The 14,092-nt window shown below is 35.5% G+C and overlaps 1 protein-coding gene across 1 annotated transcript in view; it reads left to right on the top strand.

Moving 5' to 3' along the window:
* The window catches only part of GALC (galactosylceramidase), a 31,604-nt gene that overhangs the window by 13,439 nt on the left and 4,073 nt on the right, over window positions 1-14,092 (top strand). Inside the window, 10 exon segments of the mRNA XM_066552044.1 lie at window positions 878-1,008; window positions 3,221-3,376; window positions 5,391-5,515; window positions 6,777-6,904; window positions 7,360-7,449; window positions 8,598-8,687; window positions 9,026-9,170; window positions 9,564-9,744; window positions 11,963-12,126; window positions 13,693-13,769. Of these exon segments, the coding sequence (XP_066408141.1) occupies window positions 878-1,008; window positions 3,221-3,376; window positions 5,391-5,515; window positions 6,777-6,904; window positions 7,360-7,449; window positions 8,598-8,687; window positions 9,026-9,170; window positions 9,564-9,744; window positions 11,963-12,126; window positions 13,693-13,769 (1,287 nt within the window).

Below are 14,092 nucleotides of genomic sequence, written 5' to 3'. Positions count from 1 at the left end.
GAAATGTTTTAGTAATGATTTCCATGACAATACAGCTTGAAGAATGAATGTACTGACTGTGTACATTGTTTAATGTACACAGTCTTGTGTACATTGTTTCTTTAAGAGCTTGTTTCTTTAAGAGCTTGACAGAATCAAGGATAGGAGTACTTGTTTTTGTTTGTGCCTTTAGAACCACAGATATGTTTTAGTTGTTCTTTAAAAGGGAAGTTCTTTTTGTCAGAGGTTTTTCTTGAATGTCATATAGATTTTTCCCCAACTTCCCCACCACCACTAATCACAAAAAATGAAGTGTTAAGTTTTCCTGTGCAGGAAACTTTGGTTTTGTTATCTATCAAGAAATTAAGGTTAGTACAAAACAAGAACACCATGCTTCTCAACCAATGCTGACTTTAAGGTACTAACTACCAGAGAGAGTTCTTGCTGACCTAGTGAAAGATAATAGTATTTAGGTGTCTGTCCTTCAAATGCTCAGGTTCAGAAAGTTCATACACATCTTACAGTTTACCTGTCAGCACTGTAACATCTAAGTGGCTGATCTGCAAATAGAGTATCTTGCATGAAATGTGATATGCTTTGTCTTTATCTATACTTTTGTGTCTGTAAGAAGAACAAAACATTTTTAATTTTTCTTTCATGTATTTTGGAAGTCAGAATGGTAGAAGAAGGTGTCCTTTGAAGTCGCTTTGTGCTTGACAGTCTTGTATGTTTTGTTTGGTGTAACACTTGTCCAAGTTGCAAAAACATGAATTGAAGCATAGTAGTTTTTTCAGCTAGCGCTGAAGAAGATGCTGCCTTTCCCAACATGAAGTTTTGACAATTTGAAAAACATTTTTTTTCTTCTCTCTGTTATTTGCTCTCCTTTTTTTTTCCCAAGCTGTTGAGGTACACATTGGATAAGCATGGTCTGGAGCAGGTGAGGATCATAGCCAGCGATAGACTGTGGGAGCCCATTTCCTTTGTCATGATGATTGACTCTGAGCTCCACGGAGTGGTCGATGTGATTGGGTAGGGGGTTCTCTCTCTTCTTCTTTCATGGTGGCTTGTTTATAGTTTGTCTTCATCTTAGAACTAACACAGACAAAGCTTTACCTCTGTGTACTCTTACCTGCAAGGAAAGGATTGATACTATAAAACTCTCTTACTAACCCAATCAAATCATGCAGCTCTTGTCCCAGTAACAGCCTCAACCTTTAATTCAATCAGGAGTCTTCTATCATGCTGAAGATTCCTGTTGGGCATGGTTGCACTTTTGATGGATTGAAGGTTTTTTGGACAACACTGTTTATTATGAGGGTTCTGGTTACTCTTAACTGATATGCAAAAAGTGCTTTAGCTTTACAACTTAGTACACAGTCTTGTAATTTCCACTGGTTTGTTACTGAAATTTTGTGATCCAGAAATGAATTTGGGCTATGAGTCTTCTTTGAGTTACAATGACTTGATTCTTAGCTCCCATTTTGTTTTAATGACAAATTTGTATTTGGAAAACATGGAACCAGTTGATTTGTTATACTAGTTTTGGGTTTTATCATAATAATATTTTTCTAGTAGATTAAATTCCAGATTGATTGATGTCTGAATGGAAATGTGTGTATGAAATGTTGTACATTGTTGTACAAGAAGCTACTTTTATTTTTACAGTAGCTCTAAACTTTACTTACTAGGTCCCATAAACTTGCCTGACCCAATCACATGCTTCAAATTTCTCAGTTCCTTGCTTCAATTTGAGTCTTTTCCATTAATCTTTATATATCTGAACCATAGGAGGTGTTGAAATGAGGGCTATTTTCTGCAAATACATATAGGAAGTCAGTGTCATCTACCCTTGCAATTAACCCGTCCCCCCATTCTGAATATGAAGAGTATCCTGGCAGTTTTTCATAGGTGGAGTCTTGGATCATATCTGGATGAAGCTCAACAGTTTTTACACTGTCTAAGTAAGCTGTATTTTCTTAACACTGAATGTGTAAGTTTTACATCCCTACTCTGATTCAGTCTTAGCAGGGAAATTAAATATCTCTTGTGTATTTCAGCTTTTATTGGGCAGGGATATTGACACTTCAGAAACACATTTTCAGGAGTGTAGAAAGACAAATTATTCCTTCTCTTCTTTATTTTTGCAAGCTATGCACTTTATGCCATTACAAAAATCTTTTGCTTGATACTAAGGCAACACTTAGGTTTCCAAGCCAAAGGGGAAATACACACTAATCTGTACAGCAGAGCAGAATGTAGCTAAAATCCCCACTATCTGTTACATTACTGATAGTGAAGCTGCATATGAAGGACTACAACACTGGGAACTAGGTCATTGTCCATTAGAGGGAAAATAATGAAAAAAACCCCAACAGTCAGCCTAGAAAAACTGTTGGTTTTGTATTCCTGCCACAAATGAATCAATTTGTCAAGTTGCAGTTAAGGAAATAGTTCCATTTTAGTGTATATATTAAGTGTGTTCAGTGAATGTGCTAAGTGAGGAAAATCACAACCCTGTTTTCTGCAAGTGGTTTGAAAGGTTTTATTTCAGTCAGCAAACCTTGCACCATGGGTCAGTGTCAGTGTTGTGATTGAGTATAATCAAAGCCTCCATTGGGAGAAAGGATGTCTCATACTAAGGAAGGCCTTGAAAAGAAAATTAGCTATCATTATATGTTTCAACTATTATCAGTTTATACCTTGTAACTTCTCTAGTCCAACTAGCATGTTTTTTTGAAACCTGAGTTTATTAAAAAAGATGTACAAAATCAGTCAAGTTCATGTTTAGTTCTAAGCCATTCATGCAGCTAAATTCTTAGCATAATGCCTAGTGCTGTATCTTACTGTTAGTTTTACATTATTTATAGTTTTGTTTAAGATAGTGTGAGTTAACGTGTATTTTCTCTATCCAGCAGATTATGGTAATGACCATCTTCAAGCTCAATTTCAGGGCAGAGATTTGCTTTAGCAAGCTGTGAAAATTGCATGGCATCTGTAAATCTAAGTTTAACTAAATGCTATCATGTAGCAGAAGAAATAATCTACTAATGTAAATACAATAAGCTCTGGAATGTTACAGCTCCCCCTTGTTCAATATTCTTGTATTCTGCTTGTGGTATTCCAAAGAAATTTTATTTTTCATTTTCAGTTTGAAGGAAGTTAATCACTGCTGCTATATGTACTTCCAAACTTTGATTTTCTCCTTGTACTAAGTGCTCTTTCTTTTCAAAATACTGTGTAGGGCTCACTATCCTGGGACAAAAACAGTGCAAAATGCCATATTAACTGGGAAGAAACTGTGGTCATCAGAAGATTACAGTACTTTCAATAATGATGTTGGTGCAGGCTGCTGGGCTCGGATCCTGAACCAAAACTACGTGAATGGAAACATGACTGCGTAAGTGTTGGGCACTGCTGCTTGCTTTCACATCCTGGGGTGTAAGAATTATTTAAAGTGCTATTAAAATAACACATCCATCTGCTCTGGTCAGTAAACAGCTAAACTGAAAATCGCCCCAATGTGGTCTGAAGTCAGATATTGTAAGATAGGAAGTCTGCTGTTCTGACCTCTTTCTGGAGTAGAAGTCTCATAGGTTTCAATGTATTCTTATTCCCCAGCACTTGATGGGGTTATGCAGTTTATGCAGTGGGTTTATGCAGTTAATTTCAGATGCCTTTGAGATTGATTATAATTATCAAAAAGAGAATGTTCTTAAGAAGAGATAACATTGGAGGAAAATAGCAATAAAACTAATTTATCATATTTTTCTTGAGGTCTTTATCAGATTGTTTGTCTTCAGTTAAACAGATAATAACAGATGTAATTATCTAGTTTTTCCATACAACTTCTTTCTCAGAATCCATTCTTAAACATGCATGATAAATTTACTGTTTTCTGCACATTTTCTTTCCAAACTGAAAACTGTAAAAAAAAAAAGTTGTCTTTACTGGGAAATTCCACAACTCAGTTTTAGAAAAGAATAGAAAATAAACTTTGATGTTTCTGGTGCAGCAACTGGTAATCTGAAAGAAGAAGTTTAATTAAAGAAAATGTAGGCGTCAACATGTGAGCAAAATTGTTCAAAGCTTTTAGATGCTTTGTAACTTCATTTTGGAAAAATTGAGAGAAATCTTCTTGTCGCTTCAAGTGGAATGCAGGGAAAATCACTAATACTTGTAAAGGGAAATTTCTTTAGTCACCGTTTGTACAAATCTTTTGCAAGCTGAAATTTTCAAACAGGTGAATATTTCCTTCATGAATTCCTGATCATTCTGCTTGCTTCCTTATCCTCATATATTTTAATATCTTAATTTGGGGCAATTTTTTTCCCATTGTTTTTATATTTTTCCAAGCCCTTTCAAATTATATATGCCCATTTCTTTCTCAGCCTAACAGTGAGGCATATGTGTTGTATTAATAAATTATTGTAGAATAGTTCTAAGTCCAGATGTCCAGCAGTGGACTTATCTTGGCTTGTATACGAAAACAAAACCTTTCTGACGAAAGGCAGCTTATCTTTCTGCTAAGTTTATTTCCTTTGAAGTTGAGTTTCCTACTTTTCTTTCTAAGTTTGAAATCAACAGGACAAGTTTGATGTGAGCAAGTTAAATTTAACTTCAACAGTTGTTTATTTTATGATCACGTTTTTGTAGACTTCCAGGATCTCTTCTGTATGTATGTATAGTGTGATAAGTCTGTGGCAGTGACTTTAGAATGAGGCCTTTGTATGCACCTGGATGCAATAGCAAAACAGATTGACAGCTTTTGCCTTTTGCTTATCTGCTCTGTTAAGCTGTATTTCCATCCTTAAGGCCCAGAGGTCTTTAAAATCTTTGCAAAGCATTTTCAGTGAAGCCCAAATCAAAGCGTGTGATTATCCTTGTCAGGATGGAGCAAATACTCCTTGAGAATGGCTGGTTAAAGTTGTTTTTTGTATGTTACTTATATAGATAAAGATTTTTTTTTTGTGGTACTTAACTGCTTCCCTAAAAAACTCCACCCAAAACAACTACCACCGTGCACAGAAATAACCAAGCAATGACAAAAACCTCAATGAAACAACACTCAGCAAAAAGCTGTAGACTTTGCTAACAAAATTTTTTCTCTTCAGAACAGGAAAAAACCTCAAACAAATGGTGTCTTTACCCTCAATACATGTTTCTTTTAATGTAAAACTTTTTGTGGTGCTCTAGCCAGAGAATTTACCAACCATTTTGGAAGAAGTTCTCAACACTGATTTGCTGATTTGCTTTATTTTCCTTTCCTGTGGGTTTTCTTTGTGGGAAAGATATTCCCTCCACCCCCCAAATTGTTTTCATTGCATGCTGGAGAAAAAGGACGAATGGATTTTTGTGCTAAGTTAATCTAATACTATCCCTATGAATGGAGAAAACACCTGTTTTCCTTCCAGAACAATTGCATGGAACCTGGTGGCCAGTTATTATGAGGAGCTGCCCTTCGGTCGATGCGCATTGATGACAGCACAGGAGCCGTGGAGTGGCCACTATAAGGTTGAATCTCCTATCTGGATTACAGGTGAAAATCTTGCAGTTATAAGTTGGTGATCTGACACCAAACATCACTGTATTTTCCGAGGCCTTTATTTAGTGGTTTTATGTGGATTATTTTTTGTACCAAATTGAGGTAGATTTGTGGAAAGTTTTGTGAATACATTCAGAAAGAAAAAAATAATCTCATTTCAATAGAAAGCAGAAAGATATAATTGTAAGGGAAATGTTTATACTTGAACTTTAGCTGTATCAGAAAGTAATAAGCTACTGCCTTTCTAGCTGTTACTATTGAAATATTTTGATCTGAAGTGCCTGTAAAGGTTAATGTGCTTTCCTATTTCCTTTCCCTTTTTTATTTTTAATCTTTGAGTATCAATCAATTCCATTTGGTACTTCTCAGTTTGCAAAAATGGAACAAAGAACCTGTGTATTCTTTTCCTGCTTGATGTTCTTGGCTTGTGTAAATCAGCATTTCCTTGAGCTTGGGAAAGGGAAGCATGTTCCTGTAGTGTGTGTGGACACACAGATTCACTGGCTACTTTGTAGTCCTGTAATATTTTACTGTCTTTGCTGCAGTTCTGTAGAGTAACTATGCAGTGCCATGAAGGAGGAACAAGACAAATGCATTAATTTTTTGTTCTTCTGCTAGTTATCTATAGTATATAGTTATAGTTATCTATATCTATATATCTATATATACAAATATAGTTATCTATATTTGTAAAAGCATTAAAGCAAAACTGGCCACAGTTTCCCATGACTAGAACAGCTGAGCAATTGTTCTTATGTCCGTGTTGCTCAGGATTTTAATGATCTGGGTCATATTCTTCTTTGATTGTTTCACTTACTTTCTGAAAACACTAATTATTTAGTTATTCCTCATGATGTTGCCCATCTGTGCTTTCCCTGCTAATTATTTGTTAAAAATAAATGTTTACTTTATTTAAAGAAAAAAACTAGATTTGGGAAAATCTAAACTGTGATGAATATTCAAATTGAGTGGACAGGATTACTGTATATCCATTGTGCTTAATGTCTAAATAATTGCTATCACTTTAACTGTTTTGTCTGCCACAGCATTGATTTTTTAATTTTCCCACGGTATAATTCTTTAATCTTTCCTCTTATATAGGTAAATTTTGTTTTGGAAGTTCTATTACTTTCTTCTGCAAATAAGGTTTCAGTTTTTTCAGCATGTATGAGAGAGAAATTTAATTAAGCCTACCAATGTAACAATTTCTATTAATTTCTATTAATTAATTATTGTATTCTAATTTTTGTCTCAGCACACACCACACAATTTACTCAGCCAGGCTGGTCATACTTGCAAGTGGATGGACACTTAGAAGGAGGTGGCAGTTTTGTAGCTCTGACAGATGGCCTAGGGAACCTTACCATCATCATTGAAACTATGGTATGTGCATCAGCAATTCCAGTGGACTAGAAAAGTTACAGGAGATGTTTTCTTATGAAGAACCTGTCTTGATTTATGTAGTTCAGTATCTGTGAATGTTCTCTGATACTTGCAGCTTTATTAGTGAGTTCACTAGAGGCTGTTTTTTCTATCTGAACTTAAAATACCTTGTTGAGACTTCCTGGAGGCAAATATATATGCCATCTTTATCTTTTTATTAGACATTAGCTTTAATTGGATGACACACTGGGAGGAAGTTATATCATGTGCTTTCCTAAAATCTGTATTCAGAATAAAATGATTAAACTACTGCAATTGCAGCTATTAAGATAACAGTGAAATAAATTATTGCTCTTTTAATTTCAATTATGTGCTGTAGGTTTTTCATTAATGTTGCCATGTGCTCTATTCTAGTAATGTGTGTCTCTTCTGTTGCATTTGTTTTTTTTCTTTAGAGTCATAATCACTCTAAATGTATCAGGCCTCCATTGCCAAATTTCAATGTCATACCTCAGAGAGCAACTTTCTACCTCAAAGGGTCATTTGTAAGTACATCTTGAATACATTTGATCAGCCTTGTAAAATGAATTGCCATTCATAATCAAATACGTGTAAGTCAGTATCACAGGTTGCAATGTCATAACTGAAATTGTAGAATTGCTGCCTCTCAGTCTAATCATCTGTATATTGAAGAAGAAATTTAATGGGACAGAAATGCAACTAAATTTTTCTTTAGAATATTTTCCAAGGCTGGGTGCTCTGACATGCTGACATAGTTTGTTGGGCTGGCACAGCCATTGCCTTTCTGGTTATCAGTTAATTTTCAGGGGAATAGCTGTAGTTGATTTTATATTGTAGGTTTTGTTGCATCCTGTGAAGAGATATTCTGAGACTCTCCCAGTTGTTAATTTGTTTAATCTATTTTTTAATTTCACTAAAGTATATTTCCCTCTGAAATGTGAACAATACTTTCACAGCGTAAACTGGAGGGAATCACTGTTAGTTGATTTGGATGATTCCTTCTCAGAACTTGACTGTTACTTATTTGGGATTTGATTTTGATTTTTTAGCAGCAATAATTTCCTTTAGGAGCAGATAATTTGGATGATACTTTTGACAAAAAATGGTTCACTAAGGAAAAGAAGCTGAGTGTCAATTTGGATACACAGCTCCCTTTAGGGAAGTATCAGATGGCTTATCCAAATCAAGTTCTAGGTCACTTGTTTTGTTGTTGATGTTGGTAACTGCTGTAGTATTGCAGAAGGCTGGAGACATATAAGCAAAATACTTTGCTGAAAAATTAAAATCAGAGAACTAGCAACTAGACTGAAGGCCTCATAAAAGTGAAACTAGTGGGATATTATTTCAGTCTGGTTACTTGGAAGAGAGCTTGTATCCAAGGTGTATTGTTGGTGATAGAGAAGCTAAAGATTGTGTCTGTTTGCAGTGCTTTCTGTCTTTATAAGCAACATTAGGGCCTGTTAGGGCAATGCCTTATTGATGTATAATCTATAAAAATCTAAGGCATATGTAATGATTAGCTGAATAAAGTTGAGGCCTCTAATGTGATCAACAGCTTTAAAATAACAAAAATTAGACACCCATAGAGGACTGGTATTTCTCAAATTGAATATTCAAGGTTGTTTATTTTGCTGTTGTTGTGTTTTAAATTGTATGGTGTGTTCCATTGTAGTATATGGTGCAAACCCTTCAAGTGTGGCATTCTAGACTTGATTTTGAATCTGGAAACTCCAGCCTTTTCCAGCAACTCCATCCTTTACAGGTAAGTTGATCATTTTTAATTATCAGTTCCTCTGCAGTTTCAGGTATGTCTTCCCTCTTTGGTGAAACTCCTCAACTTTCATGCTTAAGCTGCATATTTAGGGTGTGTTTTAAGGCTGTTTGACTGCAGTTTTACTGGCTGTGTACAAGTGTACCTGGAGGTAATAACAAGTTTGGGGAAAAGGAGTTTTAAAAATAGCCCAGAGATATTTAAATGCTGAGGCAAGAAGATGGGAATTTTGCCTTAAATCAGGACTTCAGAGGATCTTGACTTCAGGAGCTTGGGTATTTTGTCAGTTAGTTGTTAACTTTTGCAGCTTGAGCTTTTTTCAATTCCAGGTATGGAGGGGAAGATTTTCTTTAGATCTGAACGTGGATGAAGTCTACACTTTAACCACACTCAAGACAGGATGGAAATGTGGTTACCCAGAGCCACCTCCTCCTCAGCCCTTTCCTTCCATTTACAATGATGATTTCAATATACGTAAGCCAGAATTCTCTTATCCAAAAACTCCATTTGCACGCAGATATAATTGTAATGTAGAAAGGCAAGAAGTTATGTTATTTGAATCATCTACATGAGGTAGCCTGAAGATCTATTTTGTTTTTGTTCATTTATACCTGTTTTTTCCAAAAACTTACAGCTGTATGAGTGTGCACCTTACTCTTGCAATGAGGCGTATTTAATTTAATGTCTTACCTGGTGTTCATGTATTTGCTTAAAAACCAGTGTCTGCTTAAAAACTTCCATTTTGCGGGCTGTTTTGATATAGCAAGTCAAAAATCTGGAGAAAATTTTCAGGAGAAATTTCTGAAAACAAGTACACCGAAGAAAAATAGTGTTTTAGAGTTGATGTGTATTTTATTTTCTGAACAGGTAATCCACCTTTCAGTGAAGCCCCAAATTTTGCAGATCAGACAGGTGTATTTGAATACTTTGTAAATGCTTCTGACCCAGGAGATCACGTGTTCACACTCCGCCAGGTGGTGGTTCAGCGGCCCATCACTTGGGTTTCTGATGCAGACCAGACCATCAGTGTCATAGGAAATTTTAAGTGGTATGTAAATACTATTTTGTAGTGACATTTGGGGAAATGTTCTCCTCGCCAATGCTAGTAATGATCAATTAATTTGTCTCAAGCCTCATTTCTCTTGGACAGAGAGAGAAATCTCTTCTGCTTTTGCCTTCAGATTCTCTGTAGACGTGTAGGAATGATGATTCAGGCACTTCTAAAAGTCATTGAGCCCTGCTCAGGGGCAAAAGGTCAGCTGTATAAGTGACTCCTAAAGGATGGGGATTCAACCACATTTCATGATTGTTTAGCCTAATTCTATACTGTCTTAGAATGTGTTTTTTGTTTTTTATTTTGCTTATGTCCTTCTGGGCATATTTGTTCAAGCTAATTTTTTACACTAATGGATCTGAGTTGGCATACTAGAAACACCAATGTGTGCCCTGAGTTTCTTTTTTCTTAAATTGGACCAAGAAAAGGATTAATTTTGAATTACATAGTTTTGAGTATTTGTTAGGAGTTTGATCAGTCTCATAACTCTCAGAGTATTTCATTTATAATTCAGTTGTATTTGTTGCAGACTGCCATCTTCTGAGCAGTTTCTAGAGTTGTGTGGATTTGATGCCAATCCTGCTTCAACCACTTTTATTTCTGTTGAAAGTAACTGAGGTTTACTGCTTTGATTACAGTATGGTTAAAATTGTAATTCTTTGAAGGAGCTAAAAAATTGCTAGGAGCTGCAAAGATGGTAATTCAGAATCAAGCAGCATATTTTAGAATAATGTTTATTTAAAATTAATAAGCCCTTGGGAAAGAGCCTGTTAACTAATTATGATTTTAATAATAATAATAAACTTCATGCTAAAAACTTTCTCTGCGGCTTAGAGGCCTAGCCTAAATTCTTTTGATACATTTTTTAAAATAGCAGTCTTGTCAGGTTTTTTTTCACTTTAATTAGATCATTGATCTGGCAAATGCTTTTTCAGAACTTGCTTCACACTTCTAATTTCAGGCCTGGAGATGTGATTGAATCACTTTGATCCAAAGCCTGGAAGAATATCACCCTCTTGTACTTGGAGGTTGTTCTTCAGTTATCTGATGTTTGCTTTTGCAGCCCTCTGTTAGGGAAGGTCTCATATTCTCCCTATAATCAACTTTCCCTCATTGAGTAAATTATACTCAGTGATTCCTATATCAGCTACATAGGACATATTTTTAAATTACTATACTGAGATTCCTAAAACTTCTATTATTTTATTTTAGTTCAGTTTCTTTCTGAGTCTTCATCTTGCTTTCAAAACCAAGCTTGCTTCCTGAATATTCGGTTTATTAGTCAAATTTTACTGGTCTGTAACTTTTTATAATAGTCCTCAATTTCAGGCTCTCAAGTTTGTTTGCTTCATCCTCAGTTTAAGACTCAACTTGTCCCTGGCAGATATTTTCAACAATGAACACCTGCTATTGAAATTCTGAGCCAATCTTGCATTAAATTTCTCTGTAGGATGATACTTTACCTCAGTTGTTGGTGGAAATTTATCATGATTCAATTTCAGGATTGTTTGGATTTTAAGCTTGTGTGTGTGAAAGCTTTTTGCTCTCTTACCGTGAGTTTGTTAGTGTTTTTCTCTGATGGTTTTATTGAACCTGGATATATTTTGAAAGTATTACTATGTAATTATTGCTGTATTGCCTTGAGTCTCTTTATAATGGCTTAAGGGAAATGTGGGGGTCTCTTTTTTCATAAATGGGAAGGCAAGAAAGTAATCTTTTTTGTGTAATGACTATCTATTCAGGAAGCTGGAGCATTACATTAGAATGAAAACTCAGAATGAAACTTTGTTAGAAGTGAGAAGAAAAGTTGCTAGAATAGATATTCTCCAATTCAGGAATCAGCTGAGCTGCTGTCACAGTCTTTTCACATTCTGTAAATAATTATAGACAATTATTACTTCTTAAGTAAATGACCTTGTGGCTGTATCTGTATTACAAGTGTAGATCCATTAATAGAGGGAAAGAATTTTTATGGTTAAGAGCCTTGTAGTGCAGCTCTGAGGAGGAGGAAGTTGTGTAAATTTTCTGGGTGCTATTTGATGGTTCTAATTGATTACTTTGCTTTATTATTCTTTACAGCTCTCATTGCATGCATAACACAGTGCTTTACTGTTGAGCTGGAGTATAATCTCAGGAAATGAAGTAATTTCTAATACTGCCTATTCAAAAGAATGGATTCCTTCCTTGTTAAAACACTAATCTTCTCTTACAGGGTAAACATGACAGTCACTTGTGACATCTACATAGAAAAACCTCGTGATGGAGGAGTGTTTATTGCAGGAAGAGTTGACAATGGTGGGATATATGTGCGAGATTCCAAAGGAGTTTTCTTCTGGGTTTTTGCAGATGGCACCTACAGAGTCACTGGTGACCTAGGTAAGCAGTTCTCTGCAAAAGGGCATGCTGCCATATGGACACGTCATTTTGATAACTTTGATAAAAATAGGGAACATTCAGATTTTATAGTTCATTTGTCATTACTATGAATTTAACCTATTGGTTCTAATGATGGCCTCATTTCATATGTGGAGAAAGCATCTGAAGGCTACTGGCTGGCCCATTTCTCATGCTGAGCTTTCTGGAATTTTTGTTTTTTCACTGACAAAGTCTCTTTTACACTAGCCAATATGAACTATTTTGCTTTTTATAAATACTCCGATACAATTACAGAAAGATTTTACCCATATTCTTAAACTATGCATGAGGAAAATCCTGATTGACATGAAATGGCTTTTCTTAGAGAGCAGTTCAAGGCACAGTACTTACATCTGGCTAAAGTGAGGATCATAAGTGGCCTCCTGTTTCCTCAAATTATGCATCCTCCTGTTAGTGTAGCTCAGTGGAGTGAGCACATTCTATTTGTGATGTTAACATTCATGGGAATTCATCTGTAGAGCACTTGACAGGCACTGGCCTATTTAGTTGTTTAAATGCATTTCCTATCACTTCAGGAATATGAATTAAAATTTTCAGTAGTTTCTGATGAGTCAAATGTAGCTTCTAGATCTAGAGTATATCTGATAAGATATATTTTTTGTGTGTGTGTCTGTGTTCCTTTCCACTTCTACCATAGACAGGTAGAATAACAAAGGTTTTACACAGCTTCTCTTAACATATCAGTGCTCCCTAGTGAAACTTTGCAATGTAGAATTCCATAAAAACTTAAGTCTCAGCTGTATGGAAATACATAATTGTGCTTAGGATTGACTCAATTTTTTTATTTGTAATAAGACCTAACAACATTACCTGATTAGTTTCTCAGGCTGTCAGAAGTAATTTTTCCTAGATGAAATGAGTGGATTTTGATCAACCACCCCATTATTTCAAGCTGAGACTTGTTACGCGAGATGATAATTTCTTCTGTACAGCTATTTTCAGTCATCTTTACATTTTTCTAGAAGGGAGTTTGAATGTTAAATTATGTTGCAGTAAAAACTGTCTACTGAATAAATGAAGACTTGTAGCACTTTATTTTTTTCAGGTCTTCGTCATCCCTCCAGGTGTCATTCACACCCCATTTTTGCTTAGCTTAAATTTTGGGTAGAGCTAAGCAACTTGATAGTGTGGCAACAGAAACCCTGTGATTTAAAATAGTTACAAGCAATAAATAAACAAGAAGATCTATAGAATAAGCAGACTGATAGCTACTGTCACACTTCAATAAGCTGTACCCTCCATAGAGTGAATCCTCATCTTATGCCAAATTGCCAAGAGCATTGAGGATTTCAGTGAGAAAGCAGTTCTGGCAAAACAGGAAAATGTACTGATAGTGCAGAGTCTGGGTTCGCATATTAAGCCTTCCATGCTGCAACTGAAATTGGTAAAATGTCAATCCTGAACACTTCTGAAAAATAGATATTATTATCCTTTTGCTGGCTTGGTATTTATCAGTTTCAGCAGAGAGCTGAAGTAACACTTTGCTAACTTAAGCATGTTTTTCAGCTGGAAAAGAAATATTAATGAAAGGACTTGCTGGTGTTCGGGATAATGCATGGCACACACTCACTCTCAACATTCAGGTAAGGACACAGGAAAAAAGCTAGAAAAGTAGTTATGAAACTTCCAGTCCTAAATAGTTTAGACAAAGCTGTGCTGTACTATTGATGGTGTACTTGTATTGGTTTACCCTATCAAAACCAGAAACAGTATCTGTTACATTGAATCAATATTAAAATGCCATACCAAATTCTGCTGCCTGTATTGTAAAACAGATCTTGAGAATCTGTAGAAGGTATGGAAAATAACTGGAAAGCTGAATTGAAAGCTGGAGGTAGAAGGGTCAGAGAGGCAAGTCTCTTATTTAATCTGATGGAAAGATGATGGCCTGGCTTCCTGTTCTTAG

Source organism: Molothrus aeneus, chromosome 6, assembly GCF_037042795.1.
Source record: "Molothrus aeneus isolate 106 chromosome 6, BPBGC_Maene_1.0, whole genome shotgun sequence".
Classification (NCBI taxonomy): Eukaryota; Metazoa; Chordata; class Aves; order Passeriformes; family Icteridae; genus Molothrus; species Molothrus aeneus.
This window is presented reverse-complemented; position numbering and strand designations above follow the sequence as displayed.